This window comes from Schistocerca serialis, chromosome 12 (genome assembly GCF_023864345.2).
Source record: "Schistocerca serialis cubense isolate TAMUIC-IGC-003099 chromosome 12, iqSchSeri2.2, whole genome shotgun sequence".
Taxonomy (NCBI): domain Eukaryota; kingdom Metazoa; phylum Arthropoda; class Insecta; order Orthoptera; family Acrididae; genus Schistocerca; species Schistocerca serialis.
Window position 1 is genome coordinate 12,969,147 of NC_064649.1, and position 13,207 is coordinate 12,982,353.

Sequence of the window (13,207 nt, forward strand, 5' to 3'; positions counted from 1 at the left end):
TTCAGACTATTATCAAAGTTAAGGCACTCAAACATAATCAACTTCGCTCTCCAAAATTCCAGGACATGTTCCGATTTGCTTGGACACATGCAGGATTTGACGATCTACACACGGAAAAATTTGAAAACGTTAGAAACATATGTTTTGACAGAGCACAGGGAAAACTGTGCGGAGCACAGGGAAAACTGTGCGACTGTGAAACTGTTGCAGTCATTTGTTGCAGTTCATGTGACAAACTCTTATGTTTTCATCACTTTTTTGGGAGTGATTATCACATCCACAAGAAAACCTAAATCGGCAGGGTAGAAGAATCTTTTTACACATTCGCCAAGTGAACAAGTTAGATGGGTCGACAACATATTCCTGTCAGGTGACGCACATGCCGTCACCAGTGTCGTATAGAATATATCAGACGTGTTGTCCTGTGGAGGAATCGGTTGACGTATGACCTTGCGAGCAAATGTTTTCGGTGCCCACTGGAGAGGCACGTCATTTCGTCTACTAATCGCACGGTTTTGCGGTGCGGTGGCAAAACACAGACACTAAACTTATTACAGTGAACAGAGAAGAGATGTCAATGAACGAACGGACGGATCATAACTTTGCGAGAATAAAGAAAGTAAAATCTTCACCCGATGGAAACTTCAACCAAGGACCTCTCCCTCCAGAGCTGCTCACGCTAACCACGGGACCACGGCGCTCCTGAGCTCACAATATCCTTAATGTTGCTAATGTTGCACATGGACTACTCAGTTAGTATATTTTGCTTATTTTTTTCGTAGTTCCACACAACTTCTTCCTGTTTTCTCGATTGATCTGTGTCCAGTTTTTCAAGGCCTATCCACTGTGCCAACTAAATCTGAGGGGGGTGCGATGGGGAGGCTCCCTTGTTAGTACAAATCTTTGTACTCGACGACTGGCGCGTTAATGGTGATGAAATTATGAACACAAACACCCCGTCACCGAGCGAAGAAAATTTCGGTCCCATGTAGTCCGGATAAACGAGGTTCCTCCATACTGTTTATGTTTACGCAGGCCGTTTAGTAGACGCTGCAGGCGGAGGCCAACGCTAACTTACCTTCTGCTTGGGCGATCTACGGAGCGAAGGCAGACGACGAGAGAGAGAGATGTGAACACCGCGACGGACCGACAGCGACTGTAGCGGAGGCGACGCGGAGACAGCCGAAGCAACCTCTCTGCCATTGGCTGCAGCCGCCGCTCCTGCATTCCCATTGGCCGACGTCGCCGAAGCAAACAGCTGACGCACGGCGCGCGCATCTGCGAAGAAGTGCGTCTTCCGAGGAAGGAAGAGCCGGCGTTTGGAGAAATACGCGCGGTAGAGAGCACTCGTTGCTAAGTCGCGAGGTTATCCTTAGGGGCATTTCCCGGAAGCTGCAGGGTCCAGAGGCCATTGGGGACTATATTTTTCGTGTCAGCAGTCTCTGCCTATCTCGCGCGAATATTTTCACATCCACTCAAGCAGCCATCACAGCACCCTCAACAGCGGTTCTCAACCTGGAGTAATTACTCCCTGAAGGATGAAATATAATTTCCTGTTGTTAAAAGATCGTTACTGTAATCACTATTTCTGAAGTCTGTAATATTAATTACATAATCTACTAATTTTTTATTTTTTATTTATTTATTTATTTATTTTGCAAAAACAGCTTGTGCAACGAACGTGTGAACAGGAGCCTCCTCATATCCTCCACCCACTAACACGTACTTCTACTTTGCACCATGCATTTATGACGGTAAAATTGGGACATGCAAGGTTATCGGAAATTTCCGTTACAAACTTATAGGATTTGTAGAGGGCAATGAATACACAATACTTTGAATAGAAACCCATGTCCAGAGATGTCATCCAACGAGCGTCAAAGTTAGAGGCACCAGCACCTGTAAATGTACGAGGGTAAGTCAATAATTATGTCAATTTAGTTATATTTTTGTTTATTTTGACAGTACTGTCGTTTCACGTTGATGACGCATGCTTTGTTTATTTGTTGTTATATCGTTGTAATTTTCAAGCTGCTAGGTTATTTCGTTATCGCTGCCGTGCTGTTAGTCATGGCTGCTCCGCTTTCTATTTGCACCAAAGAAGAGCAACGTTCAGTGATCCGTTTTTTTGTGGTCGGAAGACGTATCAGGGGCCGAAATTCATCGAAGACTTTCGGTACAGTACGGGAACAGTGTTTTGCCACAACCGAGTGTCTACGAATGGACTGAAAAATTCCGAAATTGTCGCACAAGTGTTACGCCCATGAAGGAGCCGGACTACCGTTTACCGCCACAAATGAAGACACCATTGAGCGTTCACGTGAAATTATTCTCTTGGACAGACGATTAGCTAGATTAGGTATTGACGAAGTGGCACATCGTCTGCAAATTAGTCACGGTTTTGCCTGCGAAATCATCCACAACACACTTGGGTTTCATAAGGTTTGTGCAAGATGGGTCCGAAAACAACTCACACAATTGTACAAACAAACGCGCTTGGAAGTCTGCAAAAAACATTTGGATCCCTACGGTAACGAAGGGGACAACAAGGAATAGAAAAGCAACTGAAATCACTCAACAAAGTCCACTGGACCTGACGGGATACCAATTCGATTCTACACAGAGTACGCGAAAGAACTTGCCCCCTTCTAACAGCCTTGTACCGCAAGTCTCTAGAGGAACGAAAGGTTCCAAATGATTGGAAAAGAGCACAGGTAGTCCCAGTTTTCAAGAAGGGTTGTCGAGCAGATGCGCAAAACTATATACCTATATCTCTGACATCGATCTGTTGTAGAATTTTAGAACATGTTTTTTGCTCGCGTATCTTGTTATTTCTGGAAACCCAGAATCTACTCTGTAGGAATCATCATAGATTCCGGAAACAGCGATCGTGTGAGACCCAAATCGCTTTATTTGTTCATGAGACCCAGAAAATATTAGATACAGGATCCCAGGTTGATGCCATTTTCCTTGACTACCGGAAGGCGTTCGATACAGTTCCGCACTGAATGGTTGAAATGGCTCTGAGTACTATGGGACTTAACATCTGAGGTCATCAGTCCCCTAGTAGAACTACTTAAACCTAAGTAACCTAAGGACAGCACACACATCCATGCCCGAGGCAGGATTCGAACCTGCGACCGTAGCGGTCACGCGGTTCCAGACTGAAGCTCCTAGAACCGCAAGGCCACACTGGCCGGCTAGTTCCGCACTGTCGCCTGATAAACAAAGTAAGGGCCTACGGAAGATCAGACCAGCTGTGTGGCTGGATTGAAGAGTTTGTAGCAAACAGAACACAGCATGTTGTTCTCAATGGAGACGTCTACAGACGTTAAAGTAACCTCTGGCGTGCCACAGGGAGTGTTATGGAACCACTGCTTTTCACAATATATATAAATGACCTAGTAGACAGTGTCGGAAGTTCCATGCGGCTTTTCGCGGATGATGCTGTAGTATACAGAGAAGTTGTAGCATTAGAAAATTGCAGCGAAATGCAGGAAGATCTGCAGCGGATAGGCACTTGGTGCAGGGAGTGGCAACTGACCCTTAACATAGACAAATGTAATGTATTGCCAATATATAGAAAGAAGGATCGTTTATTGTACGATTATATGATACCGGAACAAACACTGGTAGCAGTTACTTCTGCAAAATATCTGGGAATATGCGTACGAATCGATTTGAAGTGGAATGATCATATAAAATTAATTGTTGGTAAGGCGGGTGCCAGGTGAGATTCATTGGGAGAGTCCTTAGAAAATGTAGTCCATCAACAAAGGAGATGGCTTACAAAACACTCGTTCGGCCTATACTTGAGTATTGCTCATCAGTGTGGGATCCGTACCAGGTCGGGTTGACGGAGGAGATAGAGAAGATCCAAAGAAGAGCGGCGCGTTTTGTCACAGGATTATTTGGTAAGCGTGATAGCGTTACGGAGATGTATAGCAAACTCAAGTGGCAGACTCTTCAAGAGAGGCGCTCTGCATCGCGGTGTAGCTTGCTGTCCAGGTTTCGAGAGGGTGCGTTTCTGGATGAGGTATCGAATATATTGCTTCCCCCTGCTTATATCTCCCGAGGACATCACGAATGTAAAATTAGAGAGATCGAGCGCGCACGGAGGCTTTCCGGCAGTCGTTCTTAAAAAATGGATCAAATTGCTCTGCGCACTATGGGACGTAACATCTGTGGTCATCAGTCCCCTAGAACTTAGAACTACTTAAACCTAACTAACCTAAGGACGTCACACACATCCATGCCCGAGGCAGGATTCGAACCTGCGACCGTAGTAGTCATGCGGTTCCGGACTGAGCGCCTAGAACCGCTAGACCACCGCGAGTCGTTCTTCCCGCGAACCATACGCGAGTGGAACAGGAAAGGGAGGTAATGACAGTGGCACGTAAAGTGCCCTCCGCCACACACTGTTGGGTGGCTTGCGGAGTATAAATGTAGAAATGTAGATATAGAACTTCTTAGACAGGATCATTACTGGTGACGAAACATGGATCCATCATTACGAGGCGGAGAGTAAACAGCAGAGTATGGAATGGAAACATCCAAATTCGCCATGCAATAAAAAGTTCGAGATCTAACCGTTCGCAGGAAAACGGATGCTTGTGGCTTTTTGAGACGCACAAGGTCCCGTACTGGAACATTATGGGGAAAGGGGTACAACAATAAACGGAGTACGCTACAGTGAGATGCTTACTGCAAGGCTAAAGCCTGCAATTCGAAGCAAACGCCGAGGATTGCTGTCAAAAGGTGTTGTGTTGTTGCACGACAATGCCCGTCAACATACTGTTGCCCACACTGCTGAAACACTCCAGAAACTCGAATTTGAAGTATTGTATCATCCCCCATATAGTTCCAATCTTGCCCCTTCTGGCTATCACTTGTTTGGTCCACTCAGGCATTAAGAGGCTGTCGATTTGCCTCGGACGAAGCAGTGAAAGAAGCGGTGCATTCTCGGTTCGCAGCTCAACCGAAAACCTTCTTTATGAGGGCATCAGACGCTTCTACAACGATGGACCAAGTGCGTTGAAACGCAAAGGGACTACGTCGAAAAATGATGTTCTTGTAAATTTCCTGTTTGATTACAGTAACATTTTATAACTACTTTAGGGATAATAATTGACTTACCCTCGTATGTATATAGAGGGCGATTTCGTGATGATGTTGCAAATTTCCTAGGATGGTGCGGAAGGATAAATGAATCAATTTGAGGTATCGGTCCCTGTACAGGAAACGGGCAAATCGGAAGTTGTAGGCGAAAACCGTTCAGGAGGAACAGGAGATTAATGCCCCGTCGACAACTAGGTCATTAGAGACGGAGCACAAGCTGGTATGGTGTCAAGCGTGGAGAAGGCAATCGGCCCTGGCCTTTCAGAGGAACCGTACTGCCATCTGCCTGGAGCGATTTTGGGAAATCACGGAAAGCCCATATCAGGATGGCCGGACGCGGGATTGAACCGTCGTCCTCCCGAATGCGAGTCCAGTGTGCTAGCCACTGCGCCAGCTAGCTGAGTTAAAACCGCTCTGGTACCTCCGACAGCGGGATACATGTAGCGCTACTGTTGTTGCTAAGACTGTGGCGTACGCTAGCTTCAGAGGTGGTAGTTCGGACCAAAAGAAGAGTAAACATGGGCTCTAAAATGCATACCTCAGCTGCTACGAGCACTTTTCAATAGACTCGATAGAGGAGATATGTTTCACACAACCGAAGATGAATAAATGCTCTTAACTCTTACGATATGCATTTTAGAGCCCATGTTGTAAGGAATGTGTCAGAACTCTCCATTACATTGAAAACAATATAGGCAACTTAACGCCATTCTTTGCATTGTGTAAGATTCGAAATAAATAAGCACTCGGATATCGATAGTAATAAGCTGAAGGCGAAACAGGGGAGTGCGATTCTAGGTAGTGTCGGCTGAGAGCTCGGAAACAGAAGACGTGTCACGCTTCCCTCACGCCGGTGATGGCAGATCTTACCACACTCAAGGCCTGGTTTCATTTATATGGCGAGGAGAGATTTAAATGGCTTAACTACGCCTCAAGATAGAATTCAAGGTAAAATTCGCAAGCATAGTGTAAAGCGCAATTGCATGGTTAGGCCCGTGATTGTTTGTCCAAGTTTGCAATAATCCCATGTTTTGCTTGTCTGTTAAAGAAGCCTCCTTATCCTCCTAATAAATATATTGTGGTTATTAAATGTTAATGTAATTATGAAATTAAATAATCTGTTAATCAGGCACTCAGCCATTATTGATACTTACGTCATTGTCAGGCATTTCGCCATTATTAATACATGTCAAAGTATTATTGGTCATGATGATTTCTGAAGTTTTAAATAGTTTATAAAGTTTATAAAATCCCTTCTTACAAGTTATTTAGTAGTTAACAGAACCCAAGCAAAGTCCTTTTTATTTAATTCATTCTCAGTAACAATAAGCTTTAGCCGCTGCTGCTGCATGCTGCTGCGAATTGCTGTAAACCACATGGAAAAAGGCAGTCATCTAAAGAGGTGAGTGCAAAACTCAGGGTCAAAATAGAACACTGACACACCACAACATGTCTTGTACTCTAATCCAGTAAATTCCGTTGCACAAGTCAGATTCTGTATCACTTGTAAATTCTTATTCAAAAACGCAGTCAGATAGCTTAGGTATTCATTGTTAGAGGTTCATTTGTTCCTGTAGTTTTTCTTATTCAAATACGCAGATAGCTTATTCAAATGTTAGTTTTAAGTTTTTCACGTAACGATCTGTTGAGGACTTCAATGACAGTGAAACTGACACTCGTACAACACGCACACAGCGTTATGCAGGTTAGATTCCGTTTACTGATAGCTCAGGTTGCTTAGCGAGTCCATTTTCACAGACGAACATAGGCTTTATTTGTTGTAGGTACGTTACAATGTTTACTGGGCATTTTTTCTTGTTTTGGTCCGTACTACCACCTCTGAAAGTTGCCTACCCTACAATCTGAACAATAGCAGTTCCAGTACATGTAATCCACTGTCACAGATATAAGAACGATTTTCACTTGCAACTTTCGACTCGCTCGTTTCTAGTACAGGACCCTCATCTTGAAGTGATACATTCACCCTTCCCCATCGTTCTAGGAAGATTGTAACATCTTCACGGAATGACCCTGTATATACATACACGTACAGACGCCGGCGCCTATATCTTTGACCCTCTGTAGCATTGGATGAAATTTCTGGACATGGGTTGATGTTCAAAATGTTATGTACACACCACCGCTACAACTCCTAGACGTTTATACCGGGAATTTCGGAGCACCCCGTATACGTTACACATGCATACATATCTCATGACAATGTCTTCTCGGAGTTATAAATAGTTCCCGCAATAGACTAGAAATTGCTTCATTATTCATTTCGCAACAATAAACGAACTGATTGACCGCATAACGAAACAGTAACGCCGCTTTCACACTATACGGTTTTGACCGTACGGCAAAAAGCCGTACGAGTTTTAGCCGTGCCTGTGTTGCTTTCACATTACACGGCTTTTTGACGTGACCAGTTGTTGGTGTCTATTCAGTTTGCTTAATGTGTGTATCAAGATGAACCGTAAACGAGTTGTTGCTTTGTGGTTGCTTCATCGTCGCCGCAAAAGAAAAGGTCGTCTTTTGTGGGTACACCCCATTAACCAGAGAAGAGACGAAGTGGGTTTATTTTATACACTCTTTGAAGATTTGAGGAACGACGGAAATAAATTCTTTAACTATTTCCGAATGTCTATTACCTCGTTTGACGAATTACATAGAAAACTAAAGGATGTGTTACAACGACAAAACACACAATTCCGCAATTGCATCCAACCTGTTCAAATGCTGGCTATCACGTTAAGGTAATTTAATACATAAAAACTAGTTCTGTTTATTTACTTATTTATTTGTGTTTTACATTTTTATTACGCTCAGATTATGAAGTAGAAAAGTCAATATCAATATCAGCAGTTGAAACCAAAGAGTTTGTAGCAGGACTGACTGTACTGTCACTTTGTGGCGACAGGCTCTCTGCAAAAACGTTGTAGAACTGCGTTGTTGATGGTGGGCCTTCATGGCTACTTGTGGAAGGCGAAGGGTATGGTGGTGGCACTTTATTAATTCGTTGATAAGAACTGCGACCTTGAGAAGTCTGTAATGGTTGTTCGAGAAAAGTAGTTGGGTTTGGTGCAGCTGGAGGAGGACGAATCTGATGCGTATGGTAAGAGGATATTGGAGCAGCATTTTCCATAGGTGAATAAGAATAAGCTTGAAATCTATTATTATAGGGCATGGGAGGTGTGTAATGGGTAAATGGAGGAGGTTGAGCTGTCAATATATTTCTCCTTTCATATATATTTTCTATAACTTTGAGGACTCCCATCTGAAACTGAAGATAATCCTGTTCATCAAATTTTTCCAGATGAGGCTTCAGACTAAGTAAAAATGACATTTTGCTGCAAGGTTTGTCTTCTTCCAGAGCTCGTAATATTTTCATTTCGATTGCATCAGGTTTTCTATGTTTTCTGTTTGTATGGCACTCGCTTTTGGATGTTTGTTGTGTGGGTGCTGTATCAAATGGCCCAGAAACATTCTCAGTATTTTCGACGGAGCCCTGCGTTTCTATATCTTCTTCCAGTCTGGCGGTGCGTTCCGATTGAAAACTGTCCTCCGTCTCTCGAGCATCATACAGCTTTTTTAGAAACTGCAGCTGATCAGAATATACATACTTTTTCATTTTCTTTGCTGCTGAGCCACTTTTTTTCGCAGCTTGAATTTTTATGTTTGACTTCACAAAGGAGTCTCGTAGATTGGTCCACCTCCGTATTACTTCTATACCTACATCAAAAGAAAACAAAACTGTATGAAAACATTTTAATTTTGTATAGAAAAAAGCAAAACTGTAACAAAAAATGTCCACTGCAAACTAAATGTCACTGATTTTTTTTCGTTTTGTTCAGGTATCTGGCAAGCGGTTGTTCCTTCACTGACTTACATTTCCAGTACAGAATTGGGATTTCTACAGCAAGTAAAGTGGTTAATGATGTATGCACAGCAATTTGGTCATCACTGCGGGAAGAATGTATACAAAGACCGACCAAAGAGGTATGGGAATCAATAGCGGCTGGATTTGAACGTACTGCTAATTTCCCCCACTGCTTAGGAGCGGTGGATGGAAAACATATCCGTCTTACTGCCCCATTTAATAGCGGATCAATGTACTTCAATTACAAAGAATACTTTTCTGTGGTTCTGATGGCTGTAGCGGATTCCAACTACAGGTTCATTTATGTCGACGTAGGAAGTTATGGCAAAGACTGTGACTCTTCAGTGTTCAGACGGTCCAGTTTATGGAAGTCAATAGAAAGTAATTCCCTGGAATTTCCAGACGTCCAATGTCTGCCTGGTACGGAAGGTCCAAAAGTACCCTACTTCTTCGTGGGAGACGCAGCATTTGGCCTACACACGCATTTGCTCCGGCCTTTTGGGGGAACAAACTTGACAGTTGAGAAACGTGTATTTAATTACCGTTTGTGCAGAGCAAGGAGGTATGTGGAATGTGCTTTTGGCATCCTCACCAATAAGTGGCGGTTGTTTCACCGACCTTTAAATGTTCATCCAGATTTTGCAGTAAAAATGGTTAAAGCTTGCATTGTTTTACACAATTTTGTACGTCAGAGAGATGGATTTATAATTGAAGACACCACATCCTTCACTGGTTTGGAAGACTTAGCCCAAGATGCCAACATAAGAGGAGGACTGACAGCCAACGCCATAAGGAACACTCTTTGTAAATATTTTATGACAAATGCTGGAAGCGTGTCATGGCAGATGTCAAAGATATAAATTAACAAGCCTTTTCCTTTTTGTAGATTGTTTGTGAAAGCCTGCGACTGTATAGTAAATAGTTTTCTTTATAAATAAATTACTGCTACCACTCACGTTTTTAATCGTTTTGTTTATATTTTGTACGACGCGTTTCGGGAAATAATTCCGATCTTCAAGTGCGTTTTTTTCTCTAAGTTTTCATTATGTGTAGTGTTTTTTTATTTGTGAGGTCTTGTGCGTGTTTCTCTTATAAATTACAGTAAAGAAAACAGAATGCAAGACCTGACACATAAAAAGACACCACACATGATGAAAACTTAGAGAAAAACGCACTTAAGGATGGGAATTATTTCCCGAAACGCGTCGTGCAAAATATAAACAAAACAAAAAAAACGTGACTGGTAGCAGTAATTTACTTATAAACAAACGATTTACTTTTAGAATAAAATTTATAACGTTAAATAAAAACTGTTTAAAACGTATTAAATGTAATATTAATATATTAAATAAATACTTACCAAACGCATTTTTATCTTTGTCTTCCATCTCATCAAAATCTTGCTTCAGTGCTACGCAAACTTCCCGCCAAGCATTCTTTGTAGCAATACGATCTCTATACGCATCTAGAGTTTTGTCCCACAGAACAGGTCTTACTTCCACCAAGGTTATCAAAAGTTCAGTATCAATTTCATCCATTCTTCTACACTTTTCAGTAAACAAGAATAAACACAAATGAATAAAACGACACTACAACGAACTAGTCGACGCCGTACGGCTCAAAACCGTCCAGTGTGAAAGCATGCACTTAGTCACGTAGGCCACTGTTGTCGAACTTGCCGTACGGCGACCGTCTGTTGTAGTGGCAAGACACGGCTGCAGCACGGCACGGCAGCGGCATTTTGCCGTCGCCGTATAATGTGAAAGGCGCCATACATTTCTTCACACCTACAGCCGTACGGCTTTTTGCCGTACGGTCAAAACCGTATAGTGTGAAAGCGGCGTAACAATGAAATGGCCGCTATACTGATGTAGGCTCTACACTGTATTGTTACTATTTTTTTTATTTGCGTATTGACCACTTAGGATCACGCTACAATTTCGTTTCTTCTTTGTCTGAAGTTTCCTCTTCCTTCATACGGACTCTGTGCTGTTGATTCTGTTCATCCGCCCACGCTCTTCCAGTCTTCTTAGTTCTTTCGACTTGAAATCCTTCCAAATTTTGAATCATGGTCCGAAATGTGTCCCTATTTAACATCTGAACTTCCTGAATGTTGAACCTTTCCAGATGTTTACGAGCTTCCTTAATCCATATCGTAGTTGTCTTCTTTTTCCACAGGTAGCCGAATATCCTTTTGGTTGGTCTGGTTTTGCCCATTCTGTACATGTGTTCTAGAAATGATAACCTCCTCTTTTTCTGGTCCCCGAGATTTCCTCCACCTTTTTGTAGATTTCATTGTTGCTCCGAAGTTTCCAGCCAGTTTCAATCTGGATTGGACCCATGATTTTCCGCAATATTCTTCTTTTTATTATGTCCAACTTCTCCAACTTGTAATTCAATGAGGCCTTCGCTGGCATACAGGCACTGTGTTTTTACCACAGCATTGTAGTGTTTTATTTTGGCATTCCAGGAGATGCACTTTCTGTTGTAAATGTTTTTAGTTAACCGGTAAGCGCTCTGTATTTTTGAGACCCGGTCCCCGACAGAAACTTTCTCCAGTCCGTTCTATTGTATGGCTTCGCAGAGTTATTTGAATTTTTTTACCCTCTTTGTCCGTCCAGTCTCTGTTTCAAGGAATTGTGCTCCATGTGTGTCACTTGTCATGAATTTGGTCTAAGATCCTAAGACCTGTCTTGCCAGCGATCCTTTCTAGTAGGTTGATCTGTATCACCACTTCTTCTAAGCTCTCTGAAAGTATTGCAAAACCATCAGCGAAAGGCAAGCAGTTGACTTCGATTGTTATTACAATTATTATTATTACTCATTTATTATTATTTTTTTTAATTTATTCATTTTGCAAGAATAAACGAACAGATTAACCGCAGAACAAAACAATAACGACACTAGGTGATCGAAAGTATCGGGACACTTGGTTGAAAATGACTTACAAGTTCGTGGTGCTTTCCATCGGTAATGCTGGAATTCAATATGGTGTTGCCCCACCCTTAGTCTTGATGACAGCTTCCACTCACGCAGGCATACGTTCAATCACGTGCTGGAAGGTTTCTTGGAGAATGGCAGTCTATTCTTCACGCAGTGCTACACTGAGGAGAGGTATCGATGTCGGTCGGTGAGGCCTGGCACGAAGCCGCACCCCGCCACAGGCCGTGCATTATGAACAGGTGCTCGATCGTGTTGAAAGATGCAATCACCATCCCCGAATTGCTCTTCAACAGTGGGAAGCAGGAAGGTGCTTAAAACATCTATGTAGGCCTGTGATGTGGTAGTGCCACGCAAAACAAGGAGTACAAGCCCCCTTCATGAAAAACGCGACCATACCGTAACATCACCGCCTCCGACTTTTACTGTTGGCACTACACACGCTGGCAGATGTTCACCGGGCATTCGCCATACTCACACCTTGCCATCGGATCGTCACATTGTGTACCGTGATTCGTCACTCCACACAATGGTTTTCCACTGTTCAATCATGCACTGTTTGCGCTGCTTACACCAAGCGAGGCGTCGTCTGGTATTTATCAGCGTGATGCGTGGCTTATGAGCAGCCGCTCGACCATGAAATACAAGTTTTCTCACCTCCCGCTAACTGTCATAGTACTTGCAGTGGATCCTGATATAATATGGAATTCCTGTGAGATGGTGTGGATAGATATCTGCCGATTACGCATTACGGCCCTCTTCAACTGTCGGCGGTCTCTGTCAGTCAACAGACGAGGTCGGCCTGTACACTTTTGTGCTGTACATGTCCCTTCACGTTTCCACTTCACTATCACGTCGGAAACAGTGGACCTAGGGATGTTAAGGAGTGTGGAAATCTCGCGTACGGACGTATGGCATAAGTCACACCCGATCACCTGACCACGTTGGAAGTCCGTGAGTTGCGCCGAGCGCCTCATTCTGCTCTATCACGATGTCTAATGACTACTGAGGTCGCTGATATGGAGTACATGGCAGTAGGTGGCAGCACAGCGCACCTAATATGAAAAACGTATGTTTTTGGGCGTGTCCAGGTACTTTTAATCACATAATGTATATAAAGGCTACTATACTGTTGTAGGGTCTACACTCTATTGTTAGTATTGTTGTTGCTACAAATATCAGTGGGAGTAGTCACACACAAAGCATTGGCAGCCGGAAATATTCCAATTTGTGCCAATTCAGAAGTAATGAGTCCAGCCATCAAGTGAT

The 13,207-nt window shown here is 43.0% G+C and overlaps 2 protein-coding genes across 2 annotated transcripts in view; both read right to left on the reverse strand.

The window, feature by feature from the left end:
- LOC126428148 (tenascin-X-like) overlaps window positions 1-1,227 on the reverse strand; it is a 105,707-nt gene extending 104,480 nt beyond the window's left edge. The window contains exon 1 of the mRNA XM_050090058.1: window positions 1,079-1,227. The gene's annotated coding sequence lies outside the window, so the exon portion shown is untranslated. The remainder of the gene's footprint in view (window positions 1-1,078) is intronic.
- Window positions 1,228-7,948: 6,721 nt separating this feature from the next.
- LOC126428350 (uncharacterized) lies at window positions 7,949-10,536 on the reverse strand. The gene is made up of 2 exons (XM_050090282.1): window positions 10,359-10,536; window positions 7,949-8,850 (listed from the first exon to the last, which is right to left on the reverse strand). Exons 1-2 carry the CDS (start codon window positions 10,534-10,536, stop codon window positions 7,949-7,951), a joined length of 1,080 nt encoding a protein of 359 aa, XP_049946239.1.
- Window positions 10,537-13,207: the final 2,671 nt, after the last annotated feature.

Excerpts from the sequence above, each read along its gene's own strand:
- LOC126428350 (XM_050090282.1), bottom strand. The coding sequence starts at position 10,536 with ATGGATGAAATTGATACTGAACTTTTGATAACCTTGGTGGAAGTAAGA. Across the intron at positions 8,851-10,358 it reads CAAAGATAAAAATGCGTTTG|GTATAGAAGTAATACGGAGG; the intron begins GTAAGTATTTAT and ends CTTTTGATGTAG.